This window comes from Urocampus carinirostris, chromosome 15 (assembly GCF_059441175.1).
Source record: "Urocampus carinirostris isolate Australia breed hairy pipefish chromosome 15, RoL_Ucar_1.0, whole genome shotgun sequence".
Taxonomy (NCBI): domain Eukaryota; kingdom Metazoa; phylum Chordata; class Actinopteri; order Syngnathiformes; family Syngnathidae; genus Urocampus; species Urocampus carinirostris.
Window position 1 is genome coordinate 35,817,327 of NC_142363.1, and position 21,433 is coordinate 35,838,759.

At 38.6% G+C, this 21,433-nt stretch overlaps 1 protein-coding gene across 1 annotated transcript; it reads right to left on the reverse strand.

Moving 5' to 3' along the window:
- Positions 1–447: 447 nt before the first annotated feature.
- atg9a (ATG9 autophagy related 9 homolog A (S. cerevisiae)) lies at positions 448–21,403 on the reverse strand. Its single transcript, XM_088354452.1, has 18 exons — positions 20,948–21,403; positions 18,769–18,920; positions 16,908–16,951; positions 16,671–16,735; positions 16,445–16,594; positions 16,230–16,371; positions 14,772–14,912; positions 13,224–13,344; positions 11,223–11,521; positions 9,828–10,015; positions 9,606–9,759; positions 8,883–9,062; positions 8,612–8,818; positions 6,359–6,567; positions 5,373–5,490; positions 2,740–3,007; positions 2,497–2,630; positions 448–952 (listed from the first exon to the last, which is right to left on the reverse strand). Exons 2-18 carry the CDS (start codon positions 18,869–18,871, stop codon positions 944–946), a joined length of 2,532 nt encoding a protein of 843 aa, XP_088210578.1. The 5' UTR covers positions 18,872–18,920; positions 20,948–21,403; the 3' UTR covers positions 448–943.
- Between the last annotated feature and the right edge of the window lie 30 nt (positions 21,404–21,433).

The following is a 21,433-nucleotide window of genomic DNA, read 5'->3' on the forward strand; positions in this document are numbered from 1 at the left end:
GTCTGTAGTATTTCAGTTTTATAACTGGTATTTCCATAATAGTGAGTTTGTAGTTTTTCAGTTATATAAGTGTAGTATTTTCATAGCAGTGCGTCTGTAGTATTCCAGTTATACAACTGTAGTATTTCCATAGTAATGCGTTTGTAGTATTTGTGTTGCATTTTAGTAGTATTACCGTAGCTTGATTATTGTAATATGTTGTATGTCCTTTCTTTTTCAAGTTCTAAAATGGATATTTAATTTTGTAGCTGTATTTGTTTTGCTTTAATATTCCTGTAGTGCTTTTGTAGTTTTTCAGTAGTTATATTTCTGTAGTATTTCTGAAGAAATGCATCTGTAGTATTCCAGTAGTGTTTTTGTAATTTCCGGAGTAGAATCTTTGTAGTACAGTATATACGGTATGTAGTATTTTATTAGGAGAGAGAAAAGAAATACACATGAGACGCATTAATTGCATGACGTGATTTTATCGCAGTGTTTACATCTGTACAAAAAATATTTTACAATAACGAAGAATAAGGTCAAGATTTATAATCCACATTCTGGCATGACATGATCCAAACATGGAGGCGAAACATGCAAAGAAGTCATTTAAAGTGCTTGGAGAATTAAAGAGGACGATCTAAATTTGACTATTTTCTTTTATTTCCACAGAGAACTTCTAAAACTATACGATTATTAATTGCGTAAATCGAAACAATCCCAGAAACAAAAGTCAAATTAGCGTCATTTGTCACTCTTACCATTTGTTTCTTAAAAATCCCTTTGATTGTCCCAAAATTAGAGTAGAAAAAATTGTAGGGACGTATACCATTTTTGAGTTATCCGGTAAAATCCCTTCCAAAATGGATTTCAATACATGCTTCTCTTTGTCTAAGCCTGCAGGCGAGGTGCTGTGTTCAGTTGTCTTGGAGTAAATTTCATGTTTGATCCCATATTAGCGCTAACAAACCTGGAAGAAAAGAAACAAATGTCACTTTCTTAAAGCGGGGTGGGTAGCAAGGAGAGAGGAGAGGGGAGGAAGAGAGAGGAGTAGTAGGAGCAAGGGAGAGAGAGTCTCTGCCACATCTGAGATTTAATAATCAACCTGTTGAGAATATGCCATACCGAAATCCTGCATGTTTCAAGCACTTTCAAGGCCAATTTTTCAAATTTTCCAGTACCTTCAAAGGAAGAACTCCAGCGCCGAACAAAAGAACATATTTTGTCCTTGTTGCTTTTGCCGACTAAAATAAAGTCGCTATATTCCTGCTAGCACACATTTTGTGCTAGTTTGAGCTGCAGCTATCTTTTTGTGTCAATGGTTGCTATAAACTGACATGAATTCTGCCTCAACAATGCACACCAGCTTTACACTTGTCACACTTGTTTAGTAACAGGGAAAGGTTTTAAAGGTGCTGGGTAATAATGGAGTTCAATACAAAGAAAAAAAAAATACTTTATGTATAAAAAGCAGAAAAAAGTGCCTAATTCAGACTCATTTTAATGATATTTATTGCTCCGAAGCAGAGTGCATTCAATATTTCAGTCCAATAGACTGATTTTTTTTGCTTTTTAAATTATTTCTTTGCGTGTTTTTCAGAAAATCTGCGTCTGAATTGGTGAATATAGAATTGTAAATAGTTAAATTTTCTGTGCATTTTATCATTTATCTATAGCACTGAAGAGTTTGTATGTTTATTTCTTATTTTTTTCGCTTTGAATTTTCAGGGATTTTGTCATTGTTCAACCTTAAATTTGTTAAGTGTGTAAAAAGCTAAAACTGTTTTGTATTTCAGAATTTCTGGGATCTCCTGCGAAACATATGAAATCATAATTACTAAATAATTTGGCGCATAATGTTTCATCCCAAGAACCAACAACACGTAACTGAGGAGCCGTTTGGGAGCCGAGCCAAAAAAGAGCCGGAATTTTCATGACTATTCCGATGAACCTGTCCTAGGGGGCAGTAACAATTCACATGATTTTGGAGAACATGTCGTTGGGCGTCGCCACAAAAAATACACAGAGAGGAGATATGGCAAAAAGGGAACGCGCTTTATTGCATTCACGCTCCGTGCAGTCTACACCGAAAGTGAATATGACGATATGCTTATTGTTTGCGGTCATTTGTGACATTTTTACAAAAGAACTTTGCATGCACATTGTTTTGAAACCGTTATTAAGGACAAATTTCATGGAAAAAAAATTGCCTCCACACTCTTAACCGAAGGTGGAAGACAAATTGTAAATGGCATATTTACATTGATTAGGGACACAGGATTTGGCATTATTATCATTTCATACATTTGATGAAATCCTCAAATGACACACAGTGAAATAAAATGTGCTGAAGAATTGGCTTTTGTCTAGAGAGTGTGTTTGGCAGTTTTTTCAATTTTGTCTGAAAATATGGTGTGTCTTTCTCAATTTCTTTTTGATACATTTTTTTGCTTGTATGGCTCTTTGGGTCAAAAAGGTTCCCGACCCCTGTACTACACAGATCGAGAGAGCTACCTTGTGAACGCGAGGCGGCATCTCGTCCTCGGAGCTCTCCTCCGGCAATGAGTGTTGGCGGCGGGGGGGCGGTTGGGGCGACTCGTCCGCCCAGCCGCCCATGGGCACGTGGGCCGACCTCGTCACCCGCCTCCCTGGACATAAAACATCAGGGCGAGCCCGGCAGACATGTTAAATAACATTAACATTATAGAGTGATGACCAAATGGAGGTCAGAGTACTCAAAATGTCATCGGGGTGTACCGGCGTATGTGCGCTGGTTGCCCCCACCCTCTGACGCTGCGCCCCCTACTGCCCCCTCCGGAGCAGCGGCGCCATCAGAAACCGAACTGGGGATGGTGGTGGGACTGGGCGCTTTAGCGGGGAACGTGTGCGAGCGAGGAAAGTGCTTGTGACCGGGGCCGGAAACGCTCTTGACCTCGTCCGGGACGCTGTCGCTGCTCTCGTCGCTCTCCTGCCGGTGCCACGCGTGACGGGAGAGTGTGTCGACGCGGGACTGCCGTTTGTGACACTGGACAAAAATAGAATACAAATCGGACACACACACACGAAATCATCTGGTACAAAATCCGATCGGTACCCTCCAACCCTAACCCCTTTAGCCTAACCCTCTAGCACCTACAGCTCCAAACAGAAGAGCAGCTTCAGCGACAGACTGCTGTCACAGTCTTAGATAGATGTCTAGATAGATAGATAGATGTCTAGATGGATAGATAGATGTCTAGATAGACGTCTAGATAGATAGATAGACAAATAGATGTCTAGATAGATGTCTAGATAGATGGATAGACAGATAGATGTCTAGATAGATGTCTAAATAAATGTCCAGATAGATGTCTAGATAGACGTCCAGATAGATGTCTAGATAGATGTCTAGATAGATAGACATCTAGATAGATGTCTAGATAGTTGTCTGGATAGGGGTCTAGATAGATGTCTAGATATCTAGATATATATCTAGATCCATAGATCCATGGATCCATAGATAGATAGATAGATACTTTATTCATCCCCGTAGGGAAATTCACACTTCCAGCAGTATCCTTGTGTTGACAGACAAAATGAGGAGATCATTTCTTCCTCATGCCATGAGGCTCTTTAACTCCACCCGGGGGAGTAAAAGCCCACATGAAACCCCACCCCCACATTTGCATATTACCCTATTTTTATGACAGTGTGTATTTTCCCTAGCACATTTTAAATACTCTACATCAACACGTTATCTTGGGTATTTCTTGTATGCTATATCTTTTATTTTATTATTTTATTTTTCAACACAAGCATACTGCTAGAAGTGTGAATTTCCCTAAGGGAATGAAGAAACTATCTATCTATCTATCTATCTATCTATCTATCTATAATATGGCCTAAAAGTCTGGTACACTGGGTGGACAGCAAAAAAACAGGAGAAGCCCCGATTTCAGCTAACCTGCATTGGTTCACTGTCAGTTTAAGATGCGATTTGAAGGTTCTGTTAGTATCATACAAAAGGGCATATTTATGACTACGGTTTACAGTCACGGTGTCACCAATAGACCCCGTTTTGATTGTAGATCCCTTAAGAAACCTTCAAATGGAAGCTCATCAAACATTCTATGTTCACTGTTGAGACACTGCACAGACGGTAAATACGCGGGTATCCTCGTTTGCAGGATTTTGTGACATTTTTGCATGCACCTTGTTTTGAAATCTTTATTCAGGTCAAAATGAGCCTTAACATTCTGGTGTAACAAATTTTAAGTGCTATATTTATATTGATATAGGACACAGGCTCTGGAATTATTCATATTTCATGATTTTATCAAATCATCAAATGTCACGCAGTGAAATAAAATGTGCTGAAGAATTAGCTTTTGTCTGGCGGTTTCATTGAATTTTGTCTTAAAATTTATGGTGTGGCCCTCTCAAGTCAAGTCATGTTAATTTCATCTCATCTCATCTCATTAGCCGTACCGCTTATCCTCATTAGGGTCGCGGGGGGCTGGAGCCCATCCCAGCCATCTCCGGGCAGTGGGCAGGGGACACCCTGAACTGGTTGCCAGCCAGTCGCAGGGCACACAGGGACAGACAGCTCATTCGCTCATTCACACCTAGGGACAATTTAGACCGGGCAATTCACCTGAAATGCATGTTTTTGGAATGTGGGAGGAAACCAGAGTGCCCGGAGGAAACCCACGCAAGCACGGGGAGAACATACAAACTCCGCACAGGAAGTCTGGAGCTGGATTTGAACCCACGACAGGTTCCCGAGACATGAACTGTGCCGCACAAGCGCTAACCACTGCGCCGCCGTGCTGCCCCTCATGTTAATTTGTTAGGCCCTTAATCGCAAGGAGTGAGTACAGACCACGGATTATTGCAAACCACAGACTATTATGACACTATACCCTGATCTAAAACCAACATGAGGGCAAGGGAAAACTTAAAAACATCAACGTGAGAAAAATTAAGAAACCTTGAGAAGTCAAGTAAAATCATGTTTATTGGTTTGGCCCTTAATCCCAAGGAGTCTCAAAGGGTTGCACAGACCAATGACTAGTACAGACAACAGACTATTATGACACCCTCCCCTGATCTAAAACCTACATGAAGGCAAGGAAAACTCAAAAACTTCAACATGAGGAAAATGAAGAAGAGGTCAAAAAGGTTCCCAACCCCTGCTCTAGCACCTACAATTGGAACAAAGTTGGCACCCAAAAAAACATTTTTTACGAGTATTACTTTTTTTGCCATTTCATATATATTGTTATAATATTTTGACCATTTGCGTTGGGTAAAAAAGCGTCACGGGGACCCGTCCAATACCCCGCCCCCTTTCCGGCCTAACACCATAACCCTCTAAATGCTGGGGAAAAAAAGTGAAAAGGGTGTCCAACCTGATGTATGTAAAGAGCATGGATGCTCATCTCGGTGGACGCGTATTCCGAGAGGGCCAAACTGCTAAATTGAGCCTCCCACACGCTGCTGCCAGAGCTCATCGTCCCCGCGTCGGGCCTTAACACAGAAAGAATACGGCAAATAATCTTCCAAAAAAAAAGACATTCGTTTTCATTTTGTGACAAAGCGGAGGTGTCCAAACGTTTTTTTCAAAGGGGCCTTGTTCAGGAAAATTGAAAGATTGAAGGGCAATTTCCATGGTTAGCATTTTCTGTCCTTGCGTGTGTTTTGTTCAGTGCTTTCACTGGACGTCATGTTATTCTACTAACATTTAGGTATATGTCATGCATTGTCTTTCATTTGTTGTTCAGTTAGAGGTAGTTAGTGTTTAAATATATCCCGTGATGTTTTCCTTACATGTTTTGTGCAGTTAATGTCCCAGCATGTGGAAATATTTCTTGTGTGGTCTTCCTTTCATAATTCCGCTAGAACTAGTTAAAGTTCCAATATATCCTTCTTCCTCTTACTTTTATGTTTTGTTTGGCTAGAACCAGTTAATATTCCAACATATCATGTGTTTCCTCGCTTTGATTTTTTCCCCAATGTGAGGTAATTTATGTTTCAAGATATAATGAGTCTTTTCCTTTCATGTTTTGTTGATTTAGATGTAGTCAGTGTTTCAACATTAGGTTTTGTTCAGTTAGTGTACCAGCACGTGTGGTCTTCCTTTCATAATTCTGCTAGAACTAGTTAAAGTTCCAATATATCCTGCTTCCTCTTACTTGCATGTTTTGTTCATTTAGACCTTGTTAGTGTTTCGGCAATATGTAACAAAAGATATGTCATCAAGCCTGTTTTAGCTTTGATGTCTTTGAATTTAGAAGGTCCTTGTAAATTTCCAAGTTCTGTTTCTGTACCTTGAAAAATACTTTGGACACCTCCATTTTGCTATCCCTGCATGACTATTAACACTCCTTGCAGTTACCCTGAGCCCGCCAAGGTTCTGCTCACGGTGGAGGCGTGGCCTGGGGTCCTGTAGCCGCCCCTTGGCTGGAAACTGCTGCTGATTGGAGAAATGGAGCGCAATGCCGCTGCTGCACCCTCCGCGTGCCCACTCAGCGAGCCTTCCCGGGCAAAATGGATGGAGGCCAGAGTGGACGGCGCCACTACAGGATTGGCAATCAGGCTCTTGGGCTGAAAAAGTGGGCAGAGCAGGGTTCACCCCTCTTTTTCATGGCCAAATTCAAGCACTTTTTAAGAACTTTCAAAGCCAATTTTCCATTTGCACCAGTACCATTAAAACAAGAAATCTTTTGTGAATCAAGAATTTTGCAGTGCCACAAATAGATCTGCAAATTACAAATGCCATTAAAATTTCAAGTGTGCATTTAACAAGATATATGATTTTTAGCTCTTGAGTAGATTGCTAATATATTTGTTTTTTTGAGCCAAATCTCTCCCCATATAGATGTTTGGTAAAAAACACTTTCAGTTGCAGGAATATCTTCCCACTACTATTGCCCACAATTTAACAGCGGAAGTCATTGGTGTCCTCTCTCGCCGCTCCCGGACATCTACAAATCCTGCCTCACCAGCGCAAAGCAACCAGGATTGCAGGTGACACACCCCACCTACCCCACAGCCAACCGGAAACAGATTGTAAAGTCTCCGAGCCAGAACCGGCATGCTCAAGGACATCCTTTTCCATCAGGCTGTCGGGACTCTCAGCTATCTTCCTGCCCTATTCTGCCTTCTACCAAATCAATGCACTATTTCAATTCTGACTTATACTTTGCACACTTTTTATTCTAAACTATTTTGTGTATTTCTTTTATTGCATGTTCGAACGGGGTGGAGGTTATTTGATCTATGCAGTATGTTGTGCATATAGCATTTTAGACAATAAAGTTGACAATGAGAATGAAATGCTCCCTTATCTTTTGCTTGCCTCCTAATAAATGTCCATATTTAATATGTAATCCTAGCACAAATAGCATTTAGTGTGCCCGCTTTGAGACTGGGAGGTCGCTGGTTCGCGCCTCGGCCGAGTCATACCTAAGACTTATGACATTGGTAAAAATGGCGGCGCCCTCTGTTGGCTGCGGCTGCATCGGCTCGGTACAACGGGTCAGGTGTATCGACATTTCGTTCTGTGTACATTGTTACAAAGAATGACAATACAAAGGAAATTATTATTATTATTATTATTTCATAGTGTCCTGTTTAGGTGTAACCTGAACCTGTCCTCTTGGGAGCGACCAGTAGGGGGCGATGGCGCTACTGGGAATAATGCCATACACACTAACACCAGCTGCCATTAATTATGAGTAGAGGTAGGATTTTAGGCCCAAGCCCTAACCCAGCCTGAAATTCGGTGTTGGGTTTGGCACTGTAGCAGTTGTGTAAATAAAAGGGAAAATAATGTTAAACGTACAGTGTGGATTATTTAGCCCCTCTTGGTGGTTAAAAAAATAAAAACTTCATCTGAAAAAACCAAAACAATATTCATGTAAATGATATGACAAAATATATGAACTTTCATGTAAACGCAGAGTTTTTAAAATATTTGACCGTCAATAAATGAGCATTTATTTGACATAAAATGACCCTCTTTTTTCACAAAACATTTAGAATCTAGTGAAAAAAAGGGTTCCACTGCAAGATATATTTTGCTCATTTTTATTTGTTTTGTCTTTTCTTTGTCATTTTTACTCACGTTTCTTTCATTTATTTTCCTCTTTGTCTTATTTTCCCATTTGTTTAGATTTTTTCTCTTACTTTTTTATGTTCACATATTTTTTTTTCCCATTTTCCTTTTTCTTTTCTTTTAATTCTTTTCTTCTTTTTCTTAATTTTCTTTTACATTTTGATATTTTTTTCCCCTTTTTCTTCTTTTTTTGTGAGAAGCTTGGTGAAAAAGTGAGGGCAAATACTGTTGTGTTTTGGTCCATTTGAGTTTCCGCAATTTGTATCCTTCCTATTGCTTTTTAGCACTCGTTTTAGGTTGCACAACGCCATACACATCTCCTGGTCAAACATTACACACTGCACCTTTAAGGTTAAAATGATTTCTTGATCATTTTTCGACTTCATGACTATTAAATTGCTCTTTTTTGTTGAAGTGTACAGTATACATCATATTAAACTCATATTATCATAGTAGCATATAATGCAGAGGGGAAACCATTTGACAATAAATGAAGAATGGTCTCCAGAAATTCCGAATCGCGAAGCATACTTGCGATTCAGAAAGCGAGAGCGCCCGGGTGGAATCTCCAAGAGCCTCTCGCTGGACTCGTTCCTTCAGCTGGCTGATAAAGTGGTTGGTGTCACGTGGGGGCTGCCAATGCGGGTTGGTGAGGGCAAAGTGCATAAGGGACAACTCCGTCTTGCCGTCTTCCGCCTGTTGGTAAACGGACGCCTCCGTCTTGCCCTGGGACATCCACTGCGGAGGCAGAGGTTTGTCAATATGTCGTCCGTGGAATGTCGTAGACGGATATGGACGTTACCGCAGGGTGGCCGTGCTGCCTGACGTCCATCTGGGCGAAGGAGCAGGTGTCGCCCACGCCCACCACCTCCACTGTAAAGTTGCGGAAGAAGTCGATGATCTCCAGCGACTTTCTCCTTAGGCAGAAGATGAGGATGATGGGAGTCACCACTGGACTCAGCAGCTCCTCCAGTATAAACGCCTACAAGAAGAAGAAAAGAGAACATTTTATTTTTTATGGCTACTCAATTTTACACCTTTATTTACACATTATGATTTTCTTTATTTGTATTCATGAATGTTTTGAAATCTGTAAAGTAGACTTAAACGTATTTGCTCAAAGGTGTGTATTATTAATCAGTTTTATAGCCCTTTTGGTGTCTCTTAGTCTTCTTGTCTTTGTTTGAAAGTGCTTGGGGGCGGTCTTTTCTCTTTGTCTCAGTACTTTACCACCCTTGTGACTTCAATAAAACACGAGGCAGAAGGGGGGAGGGTCAGAGGGAGTTTCGACAAGCAAGCAGAGAAAGCGGGTAAATTCTTAGCTCCTCTGAGCTCCCCTCCAACTGCAGTTGTAAAGAAAACTCAACAAGTCTCATGCCTGGTGTATTTCCTAGTGTTAGCCAACTTTTATAGCTCTCCCACACGTAAGTGGTCTTTTTTAGACCCCACAAATTCCAGAGTATATATATATTTATTTTTATTTGTATATCAAATAACTACATATAAATTATATTTCTTTACTTACAGCTTTATACTGGAAGAGCTGAGAAAACTGGTCTCTGGTCTCATATCTGTGGGCGTTGCCTTGCCAGTGGTCGGGCATGTAATGGATATGAGCCAAGATGACTCGCAAGAGCTGCTCGGGACAAAAGACCATGTGCTTGTCGGGTATGAACGACCTGCGGACATAAAAAAAAAACGTCTTCAGGATGAGATCCCGCACCTGGAATAGAGAAGGGAACACGACCTGCAGACGGTAACGCAGACTCCCAGTAACGTGATGGAGGAGAGGACGTGCTCCACGGCCAGGACGTCCTCGTCATAGATGGTGAGCGCGATGAGGACGGCCAGGAGGGAACCGGCGAAGAAAGCGACATTTTTGGCCACGACCGTCAGCAGCGGAGACAGAAAGCAGTTCATGTACTTGGACGATGCCTGCGCGGGGACACAAGTCGGAGCTGAAGAAGTGATGAAGAGGATGGCAAAAATATCAGATTTTGAGAAGCTTTTTTCCCCTGTATATTAAACGAGAAAGATTTGCCTGGAGAGGAATGTGCGCCACCGGGCTGTACTTGCCCAAGATACACGACAGGTAATCGGGCCGTACCAAACTTGTTGTTAAGGGATCCCCACACCCAAACACACATATTAAACAAGAACAGGAATTTAATTCATTTCAAGATAAATTTGAATACATTTTAATACAAAATGATTCATTTGTTCGAACCTCCTGTGTGGAGTTTGCATGTTCTCCCCGTGCTAAACATACATGTCAGGTTAATTGGCCGATCCAAATTGTCCTTAGGTGTGAATGAGCAAGCGAATTGTCTCTGCCTGTGTGCCCTGCGACTGGCTGGCAGTCAGTTCAGGGTGTCCCCTGCCCACTGCCCGAAGATAGCTGGGATGGGCTCCAGCACCCCCGCAACCCTACTGAGGATAAGCGGTGCAGATGATGGATGGATGATTCATTTGTACCCTTTTGGCAGTTCCTATTTAAATTGAAACACACAAGATCTCAATTAATTTGGAATCGTGTGTATGTTTAATACTAAATGATTAGGGAATACTTTTGAAAAAGAATAAAAGATAGGAAGTAAGAAAAATATAAACAAAAGAACGATATATGGAAAGAAAAGGGGGATAAAGAGAACCAGAAGTGGAATGGACAGAAAAAAGAAGAACGTAAATGTAAAGAATGAGCAAAAGAAAACAAAAGGGGGACAAAAAGGGGATAAAAGAGGGATGGAAGGAAAGAAAAATGGAATGTAAATAAAAGAAGAATGGAGAGAACATAAGAGGAATGGAGAAAGAATAAAGCGGAATGTAAAGAAAAAGGGAATGGAAAGAAAAGGGGAATGAAGAGAAAGAAAAGAAGAATGGAAAGAAAAGGAACAAGAATGGACGGAAAAGAAAAGCGGAATGAGAGAAAGAGAAAAGCGTGTAAAGAAAAAGGAACGACAGAACAACATAATTAGTGAATACCGAATAACGATAAGAGATAAATCAATGCAAGGTAGCCTTAAAACATGATCATAAATACAGTATAGTAATGGTAATAGTAATAGTGAGTAATAGGAACGTAAAAATAATGTCATTTGGCATCAATAATTGAAGAAAGGACAGGAGAACCTCCTCCACCCACCTTATATCCTTTACTGAGTCGGGACATGAGCTCGTGGTCGAGTTCGTTAAAGTGTCTCAGGTAGCATCGCCCATAAAGGGACCAGCATCGGGCCCCCAGGGACCCCGGCTCCCGCTTGATGACCTCGGTGTAGCTGAAGAAGGCATAGAGAATCTGCCAAACCAGGACTACGGGACATAGGAGCAGGTTGGCCACTCCGATCCACATAATACGCCAGGCCAGACGCTCGGACAGCTCCAGACGGTTGCCGCCTCGCTTGTACTCAGACTTCAGGCTCCACTCGTTCTCAAACAGAGAGCCTGAAACGGGGAAACCGCCTGTGATCCATGGGGCTGGGATGATCAAATTTAAGTCGACATTATTTTATTTGTATTATAAACTTTCATAGTTTATTTGGCCAGGGGAGCAATTTATACTCTGTGTGAAATTATTAATCAAGTCTAGTCGAGTCATTTATTTGTAAAGCCCATAATCTCAAAAAGTCTCATAGATGTATGACAACATTCCCTGTTCTGAAATACTTGATTTTAAGTTTCTGTTGCTTACATACAAAAGACTGCATGGACTTTCCCCCTCTTATCTTTCTGATTTAATTGCCTCCTATGTTCCTGTTTAGAAAATGCTGGCCTACTTGTGATTCCAGGAACCAAGAAGAAATCGTCAGGTCCGAAAGTTTGTCAATTACAGAACATTAGATTACCGCACGGTAAACATAAAAGAAGAGGCATATCATGTAAAAAAACAAAGAATAGAGGAAATAATAACAATATTCGTTTACTCTTTTAACTGGCCTATTTGTAAAGAGGTCCTCAGCAGTGTTTGTTGCCTGGCATTTCTTGAAAAACTGACCCAAGGACAACAGCGATAGTCCAATCTGGCGATTCCTTTCCACAAATTCTGAGACTTCATGGAATTTTTCCAAAATGTCTTTAATTTGGGCTGATGGAATAACGGCTGCGTCCTCAACCTTGTCATCTCTGAACTCCTCCTGCTTTTTTAAAATATTTGTATTATTTTACATTCGTATGGATGTATTTTATTTTCTGTTGTCTCTTTTTTCAATTATCAAACAATTTCTTACTCAGTGTATTTTTATTGATTTCTGTTTTATTTATCAATCAGATTTTTGCATGTAGCTATTTTTTATATTTCTATATTCATTTAGTTTTACAATTCTTATTATTTTATCAAACTTCTATATTATAGTATTTTTTGAATAATGTGTTAATTTGGTTTCCTCATTTTTATTGATTTATTTTTATGTAACCCAGATGGGCAAGGGATTAGTGAACCGTGATATTAATTTAATTTGACATTTTTATAGGTTTCTTTTTCATTAGATTTATTTATCTCATACACATACTTTCCATTTTCTTAGCCTTTTTATTTTTTACCTTCAAAATTGTATTTTTAATTCATAATTTGTATTTATTTATTTACCGAACCTTTGTTTATTCATCTTTTGTAAATAATGTATTTACTTATTTGCCTGTTTATGTGCTTACTTTATTTTTATTGATGTTATATTTTTCTATGAAGTTTTTTTTATGTTTAATTTAATATTTTTAATATCTTGATTTTTGCAGATTCATCTCACAGATTTATCTCTTATCTTATTTTTGCATATCTATTTTATTCTATATCTTGATTCATTTTTTGTGTACTTTCATGTGTATCTAGTTTTTTAGTTATCGATTTTATTGATCTAAGTGTTTTCTTCTTTATCCATCTGATTTTTTTTATTCATCTAATTGTTATAAAGTCTATTTCTTATTCATAGTCTTATTTATCTAGGTATAAATCTTTAATCTATTTATTTATTCATTCATTCATTGGAGTGATGCTCAAGCATCAAAGTTTCACCAGCCAAATCTGTCTCTTTTAAATCATATTTCAGTAAGAGAATAAGCTCTTTTCATCTCAATTCTACACGCAGTAACCCGTAATGACAAGACGGTAAAATGAAAAGAAAGTGAAGAAAAAAAAAGTAAGGAGCCCGACCTGGCCCCCAGAAAAAGATGAGCTCAAAGTTGTATTTGAGGCCCCGCGTGAAGAAAACCACGTCGCCGAGGAGAGGGGGTCGAAAGCGAACGGGAAGCAGGGATTTGTTGACCATGGCCACCTGTGGAAAGATGAAATGTATCAAATCAAACGAGACGATGACTGCGGCAATTGTGACAGTTGGGGCTGGGCTCTGGTGGATAGTCGTCAGCATCTACCTGTTAGCATATATCCGTTAGCATTTACTTGTGAGCATGAAGTCTTTAGTATTCCTTTTGCTCGTGGTTAAACTCGTATAATTGACCAATTTATCTTCTACTAATCTTGTTCATTAATCAACTAAAAACATGAATGTGAGCAACATGTGGAAAAGCCTGTAGACATCCATGACTTCAACTTTTTACAACAAGAATCAACCATTCTTAATCGACAATGAACTACAATCAAAAAAACAAGTGATATATACAATTAGCATACCATTCATCAATGAAATCTTATTGTAGAAAATATCAAAACTTGAAACAAACGTACCACAGATGCTTCTTTAATATATTCGCCATCAGTAAATGTTTTTCCGTGCTTTGCTATGCAGTGAGCAATGTGATAGCTTGCTTCAGTGGTGGTGTTTTTAGCAGTGACAATGGTTTTCAGGGTCTGTTTTTTTGCCGTACCTGGACACGGCGCGTTTTAATGTCTGCGCCTTGTCTGACTCATCCTTATTCATGTTTCGTCTCGTAATGACGTCTAACACTTGATGGGCGAGGTACAACTCTCTCCAAACACAATGCACAAACAGCACTGTCATTTTTTTTTTTTTTGCACAAAGTCCCAGTCATCTGTCCATGCTGGCTGGAAAAAACGTTTTTTTTCCGCTGGAAGAGCGGTCATGATTCATTCGTTTATTGCGCGCCGGTGTTTATGTGGCAGGGTTAAAACATGGATCTCCTCCCCTCGGAACCACTCACAGACGGAGCAAAGGAGGAGGGGCGCTACCGTAGAGCCTTTACACAACACGACGCGCAAACGAAAATGACTCAATTTCCGTTAAAAATGCGCATTTTAAAAAAAGATCGGTATTATTTTGCTTTGCGCTTGCGTGCCACTGGTTAACCCCTCGCGTGCCAGCATTGGCACGCGTGTCATAGGTTGCCGACCCCTGCTTTAGAGTGAGTCCCAAAATCATAGCCAAAGTAATAACGCAATCATAAAAAAAGGAATGGGCTCATTCATTCCTGATGGCAAATGAAAACAGTATAAAATCACATCAACAAGAATGCGTAATTACATTGTGTAATAACACAATAATTACACAGTAATAACTTAGGCCACCCCTGGAAACTTCCCTGGTTACCATGGTGACCCATTGAAAATGAATGCGCGCATTCATTCTGGACGGGACAAAATTCCCAAACAAAAGACATAGATTCCTGATCGGGCCAGAATTTTTGATGTATAGTTCATGCTTACAAGCACTAGTGGTAACAAGTTGCGCCTTGCAAAGCCAGCCCCAACAAGTGACAAAACGGAAGAAAGAATAAGTAAAGCGACCATATAGTTTTTGAAGCGGAGGATGCGATGGTAGATGTCCAGCTCCGTCAACTCCTTCTTGTGGATGCAGATCCGGTGTTCCTTCTGTATCTCCACAATACGGGCCTGGACCTCTTGCCACGTTGCGTACGACAATTCCGACTAAGAAACCGAAATGAAGGGGGGGAAAAAATGAAAATGAATGAAAAGGGGAGAGAAAAAAGATCATATTTGAATATCCATTTTGAAAATAAGTAAACATGTTTTCATGAGAACAAAGATAAAATCATTGACCATTAAAAAGAAAAGAAAAAGGTAATTCTGTTTGAATTAAATTGACTGTCCCTGTGTGCCCTGCGATTGGCTGGCGACCAGCTGAGGGTGTCCCCTGCCCACTGCCTGAAGATGGCTGGGATGGGCTCCAGCACCCCCGTGACCCTACTGAGGATAAGCGGTGCAGATGATGGATGGATATGTTTGAATTAAGAAAAACACTTCAATAAAAAAGAGAAAATCTATTTATTTACCTTTAGATTTTAGAGATGAATATCATTTTAAAATAAAAATGTTTGTGATAAAAAAAAGAAAAATATGTATTTTTTTAAATTCAAACCAAAAATTCAATAAAAAAATAGATTTAAAATTTTAAAAAAGTATTTACAATCACAAACAAATGTTTAAAAAATGTTTAAAATAAAGAGAAAAGCAAAACATTTACATTTAAATAAAAAATGAAGCAATAACAAATATTAAAAAATATGAATATAATTCAAATAAAATATTAACAAAAAAAGAAAAAGGAAATAAAATATTGCAATTCAACACATTTTTTTACAATTTTATTAAAAAAATATATTTTTTTAAATAAAAGAAAATAACATTGAATCATAAAATAAAACATGCATTCATAAATGAAATAAAAACGAAAACAAAGTTTAGATCGAAAAACATTGAAATAAAAAAAATACAATTGAATTAAAAGAAATGAAACAAGAAAAAAAAATAATAGAAAAAATATTGACATTAAAATATATAAAATATTGACATCAATATATATATATATATATATATATATACATCTCATCTCATCTCATCAGCTGCACCGCTTATCCTCAGTAGGGTCGCGGGGGAGTAGCCTAGATGGTAAGGCGCCCGCTTTGAGACTGGGAGGTCGGTGGTTCGCGCCCCGGCCGAGTCATTCCTAAGACTTAAAAAGTGATCGGCGGCGCCCTCTGTTGGCTGCGGCTGCATCGGCTCGCTACAACGGGTCAGGTGCAATCGACATTTCGTTCTGTGTACATTGTTACACAGAATGACAAAACAAGGAAATTATTATTATTATTATTATTATTATTATTATTTTATATATATATATATATATATATATGTATATATATATATATATACCTATACATATTTTAAAGAAGAAAAAAAAATAGTAAGATAAAATTAAAAACAGGATGTGTTGGTCTCTCTCACCATGGTCATCTTGAGGGCGTTGACGTAGAAGGAGCGGATCTCCCAATAGCAGCACACGTTGTAGATGAACTTCACCAGACGGTGGAGCCAAAACACGCCCGAGATCAGCGACACGAAGATCACAAACCCGTTGTCCCCGATGCTGCAGAGAAAAAAAGAATCATCTTTTCACCGAAACTAAATCCAGAACTCCGGAAATTTCATCCAAATCCTACCGAGCGCCGCAGACATCCGCCGGCACAAAAGCATCGGGCAAGGTGACCTTGGAGGAGTCGGTGTGGTTGAGCAACTTGTTGGCGAAGAGGATGTCGTAGTCCACGCAGTTGGCCAAGAAGACGGTGAAGCCCACCACAAACACCAATTGACTGCAAAAGGAAGAGCGGACCCCCTTAAAAGATATCGACACCATCAGAAAATACGACGATGGAGGAGACGTCGTACACCAGCTCGAAGATCTCCCCCAGGAGCATGCACGTGAAGCCGTTCTTCTGATGCAGATTATACACGTGGAGAACGTTAAGGCGAATAGAAACGATTTGATTAGAAATATTTGCAAAATGAGCTGTTTTAACAAAAAATGTTCTTTCTTCCGTTGAGAAAGACTTGGTGAAGTGTGAACACCTGTATGACATCGACATCGATCGAAATGATCGATGAAAATCCATTTCGGAAGGATATTCTTTGAAAGAAGAGGTCCAGGTTTTCGATGTGGTGCCACTGGGCTGCAGAAGAACGAACAGAAAAATCAGTTAACGCATCTACGGCCATTGAAGGTGCAAGATTTAAAAAAAAAGAAGTCAGATATAGATAGAGGTCTAGATAGATGACTAGATAGATAGATGTCTAGATAGATAGATGTCTAGATAGATATCTAGATAGATGTCTAGATAGATAGATGTCTAGATAGATGTCTCGATAGATGTCTGGATAGATAGATAGGTAGATGTCTAGATAGATGTCTAGATAGATAGATGTCTAGATGTCTAAATAGATGTCTAGATGGATAGATGTCTAGATAAAGAGATGTCTAGATGGATGAAAGATGTCTAGATGGATGAAAGATGTCTAGATGTCTAGATAGATAGATGTCTGGATAGATGTCTAGAAAGATATATGTCTAGATAGATAGATAGATGGATACTTTATTCATCTCCATAGGGAAATTCACACTTCCAGCAGTATCCTTGTGTTAAAAAATTAAATAAAAGATATAAAAAATACCCAATATAGCGTGTTAATAAAGAGCATTGAAATAGTGTTACGAAAAATATACACACTGTAATAAAAATAGGGTAATATGCAAATGTGGGTGTGGGGTTTAATGTGGGCTTAATAGGCTTCTCGAGAAATGTATTCATGTATTAGGTCAATTATTTTCAATTAATCAATTCATCACTTCATTATTTAATAAAAAATATATTTCCTTAATGAATTAATTCATCAAGATAATAAAGCAAATACAACACTTATCATATATTTTACTCTTCAATTTCAATTAATGGGTCGAACAAAATTAATATGTTTGTATTATGTAAACAATAATCTGAAACAATGCTCTACTTTGTTTATTTGTAAAATGTAATTCATTTTTAATATGTGTTGATTTATCAAATTAATTGATCGATTATTTTAATAAAATATTGAAAGTAATTCATCAAAAACCAGGACTAATAACTTCAATCATGAATCCATCAAAATCTATTTTTTTCATTGATTAACCAACTAAATATTGAATCAAATAGTTAAATAGTACTCAGTAGTTAATTCAATATTCCTTGATGAATTCGTTAAGTTTTATTTTATTTTGCGTCGTTAACGAATTAAACAAATACACGAATCCGTTTGTTTGCATAATAAAAAAAAAATCAGATATGGCAGTTTTTTCCTTTTTAAACGTTTATTTAAAGCTTAATATAAATAAATCAAAATGATTTATTAAACCTAACCAATTGTTTCATTATTTATTTATTTGATTAAACACATTCAATATTTCAATTAATAAACAATTAACCAAAAATCTGAACTCATTTTTTTAAATCATTAATCGATCAAAAGATTATTTTTTGTTAATTAACCAACTAAATAATAAATCGAATAATCCACAAATTATTGAATTAAATATTTCTTAGCTCATTTATGAATCACAAGGAATTATTTCAAAACAAAGCTCAAAAATCCTATAAGTATTTTTTTAATAAATTAAGCAAATAAATAAATAAATGGCAGATGATTTTGCTCATTTCAAATGTAGCTCTCTGAGACTTTAAGCGATTTAAGGCTATACAAATAATCGTGACTTGACTTACCATCGGTTCATCAACCTAACCATTGATTATTTACGTGTTTGATTAATGAATTAAATCAAATATTGAAATTAATTGATCAAAAACACAACTAATGAATTGGATCATGAATTAATACTAAGTCATTCTTTTAATTTTTTTTTTTTTTTCATTAACTATCTAACCGAATAATTATTTAATTGAATCTTTTCCTGCAATGAGAGCTGGAAATGAGTTTTGAATTTGTTTTTGGGTACATTTGGCGCCTTCGGGGACGTGCATGAGTAGGTTCTCCTCGCCCGGTGGGGAATCGCTGTAGGACGCCTCCAGGCGCTGGTACTCCGTGTCCAAGTGCGCCATGGTGGGAAGACGGACGTCAACGCTGAGGTCCTGATGCTGGAGCTACTGACTGTGGCCCCCGTGGAGATCCCACGAAAGAGAGACATCGGAGAGAAAATTCAGAAATGTCGGAAAATTGAAGGGAAATCCACCAATTACTAAAATATATTGATAAAATATGAAATATTTATTATAAAATAAAAGCAACAGCTATCTATCTATCTACCCTAGCCATATCCCTCGAGAGGGGTGACCGACAGCAAGACAAACACATACAAAAATAAAGAAAAGAAAAAGGGAAAAAATAGCAAAAACACACACTAAAATGTTTGGACCATGGCCAATCCAAACACTCAAACAAGTTAGGCACTTAAAATGGTCATGCTTTCGTCCCTCCAGATGAAACTGGACACAAGAAAGCAGCCGTGTCACTCGGGTCAGGGTGACACAACACACTCTTCTGTTCAACAGCAGGGCCCGACAGCTTTCACTGGTTTACCCCTGCCGCATCATACAGGTGCCCTGCCCATCCCTTAGAACGCGTCCACACATCCCACTATCCTTTCACAAACAATAGCTACATTCTACCATACCTGTCAACCTGTACATTTTTGCTGTACAAAGTACGTTTATTATGCATTTAAGACGTGTACGACGAACAAGAAAATCTGTACGGAAAAACGCAAATTTGTCAATGAGGGTTACCAGACCCTGAAAACCATTGTCACTGCTAAAAACACCACCACTGAAGCAAGGTATCACATTGCTCACTGCATAGCAAAGCACGGAAAAACATTTACTGATGGCGGATATGTCAAAGAAGCGTCCGTGTGTGTGTGTGTGTTTTGATATTTTCTGCAATAAGATTTCATTGATGAATAGTATGGTAGTTGTCCATATCACTTGTTTTTTTGATTGTAGTTAATTGTTGATGAAGAATGGTTGATTCTGGTTGATTCTTGTGGTAAAAAGTTGAAGTCATGGATGTCTACAGGTCTTTCCACATGTTGCCGACTATCACAAAATGGAAAACCATCGAGTCAAACGAATTCGCCGCGGTAGCCTCTATCTCGGTATCGTTTTTTTCGTTGCAAACGAAGCGAGGGTTTGATGCTAGTGTGCGCATGCGTCTGCCGCCTGGGGGTTTCCCATCATGCTTCATTCCGATCGCACTTGAACAAAGCGAAAGCACAGCAGTAGGCCTACATTACAACATAGTTTTGAATTTTCTTTGAATACAATCGTCAAGTCGCAATGGCCAAATCTGAATTAAAACGCCGTAAGTCATTCTGATCTGAAAACAACAGGCGGGGTTGATTGAGTCAATTTGAAATACATGTGGTCTTAAAAAACATCGGATATCATGTGGTCGTTGTGTAGTGAAAGGAAGTCCGTCTCTTTTTAGAGAACCGGCTTTTTTGGCTCAACTCATGAAAGAGAGCCGGCTCTCCAACGGCTCACTTGCTTTGATGCATTACATTACGAATGATGATGTTGTATAAAGAAGTTGAGAAAAAAAAGGAAGAATAAAAGGAGAAAATGAAAAAAAGACAGCTTTGTGGTTATCCCTTTAATCTGTATATTACCAATAATTTCATGCAGAAAATAAGAAAATTTATTATTCTACTTAATTCTATTTTCATGGATTTTTTCCTTCTACAGTGAAAGTCCAAGCGACTTCATTTTACTTGACTTTTTTTATAATAAACCTCATTCATGTCGAGCAACTCAGTATCTCACAAAAAAATGTTAATTAACAATACATATGATATAACGAAACACATGTACAATATAACATGTTAAGGTACATGAATAAACACGTTTGGGGAAAAAAAATATGGTGTAAGATTATTTTGTATTTTGTAAGGAAAAATACAACAGTTTGTAAGGGCATGGAGCCCTGGAGCGCGACAGGTAAAATGGATGGATAGACGAGGTGTGTAAATAAAGAAATCTATTAGACATCTCATGGACGCGTATTGTAAATTTCACGCTTTCTTGTTTAGACCTCTTGTAGACCAACTCTAGACAAGACTTCTTTTAGACGTCTAATAGGTCTTGTCTGTTTGAAGCGAGTGCTAAAACAAGCTAGCTTACCTCCATTCTAGCACCGCTGTGGAGATTCGTCATTCCCAAACGGGTCGAAAGGAAGAGGGATACCGAAGTCGACATTAAATAAGGGGAAATGTCACCGTAAATAAATAAAAAGCAGCAAATATCTATAAATGAATTGAATTTGAGCAGACGCGTCTGTCAAGTCGATGTAAACAGACGCCACATTGGAGAGGCGGAGCTGTCAAACGAATAGCTTTGTTCGTTCAACTGTTGGCGGCGGGAAAAATGTCTCCCATGCAGACAGAAATTGAAACGAAAATTGTGAAAAAGTAGTCTCTTAATAATGTTTTACTTTCATTTTTTGGAGGCTCGTCACTTCCGTGTTAGCTTTCGTTTTAGCAAAATGCTAATTCGAAGGCGTCTGTGATGGCAAGGAAGGCTGACCAATTGGAAACGCTGTTTTTGAGGGTTGTCACATATTGGCCAATCGAATTTGAGGAGAGGTGTATCAGGGTGTCCGGTGACACT

Coding starts and splice junctions, on each gene's coding strand:
- atg9a (XM_088354452.1), bottom strand. CDS start 18,871: ATGGCGCACTTGGACACGGAGTACCAGCGCCTGGAGGCGTCCTACAGC. Junction 16,952..18,768: donor CGTCCCCGAAGGCGCCAAAT/GTACCCAAAAAC, acceptor GTTCTTCTGCAG/CCCAGTGGCACCACATCGAA. Junction 9,063..9,605: donor AGCTCTTCCAGTATAAAGCT/GTAAGTAAAGAA, acceptor TTCTTCTTGTAG/GCGTTTATACTGGAGGAGCT.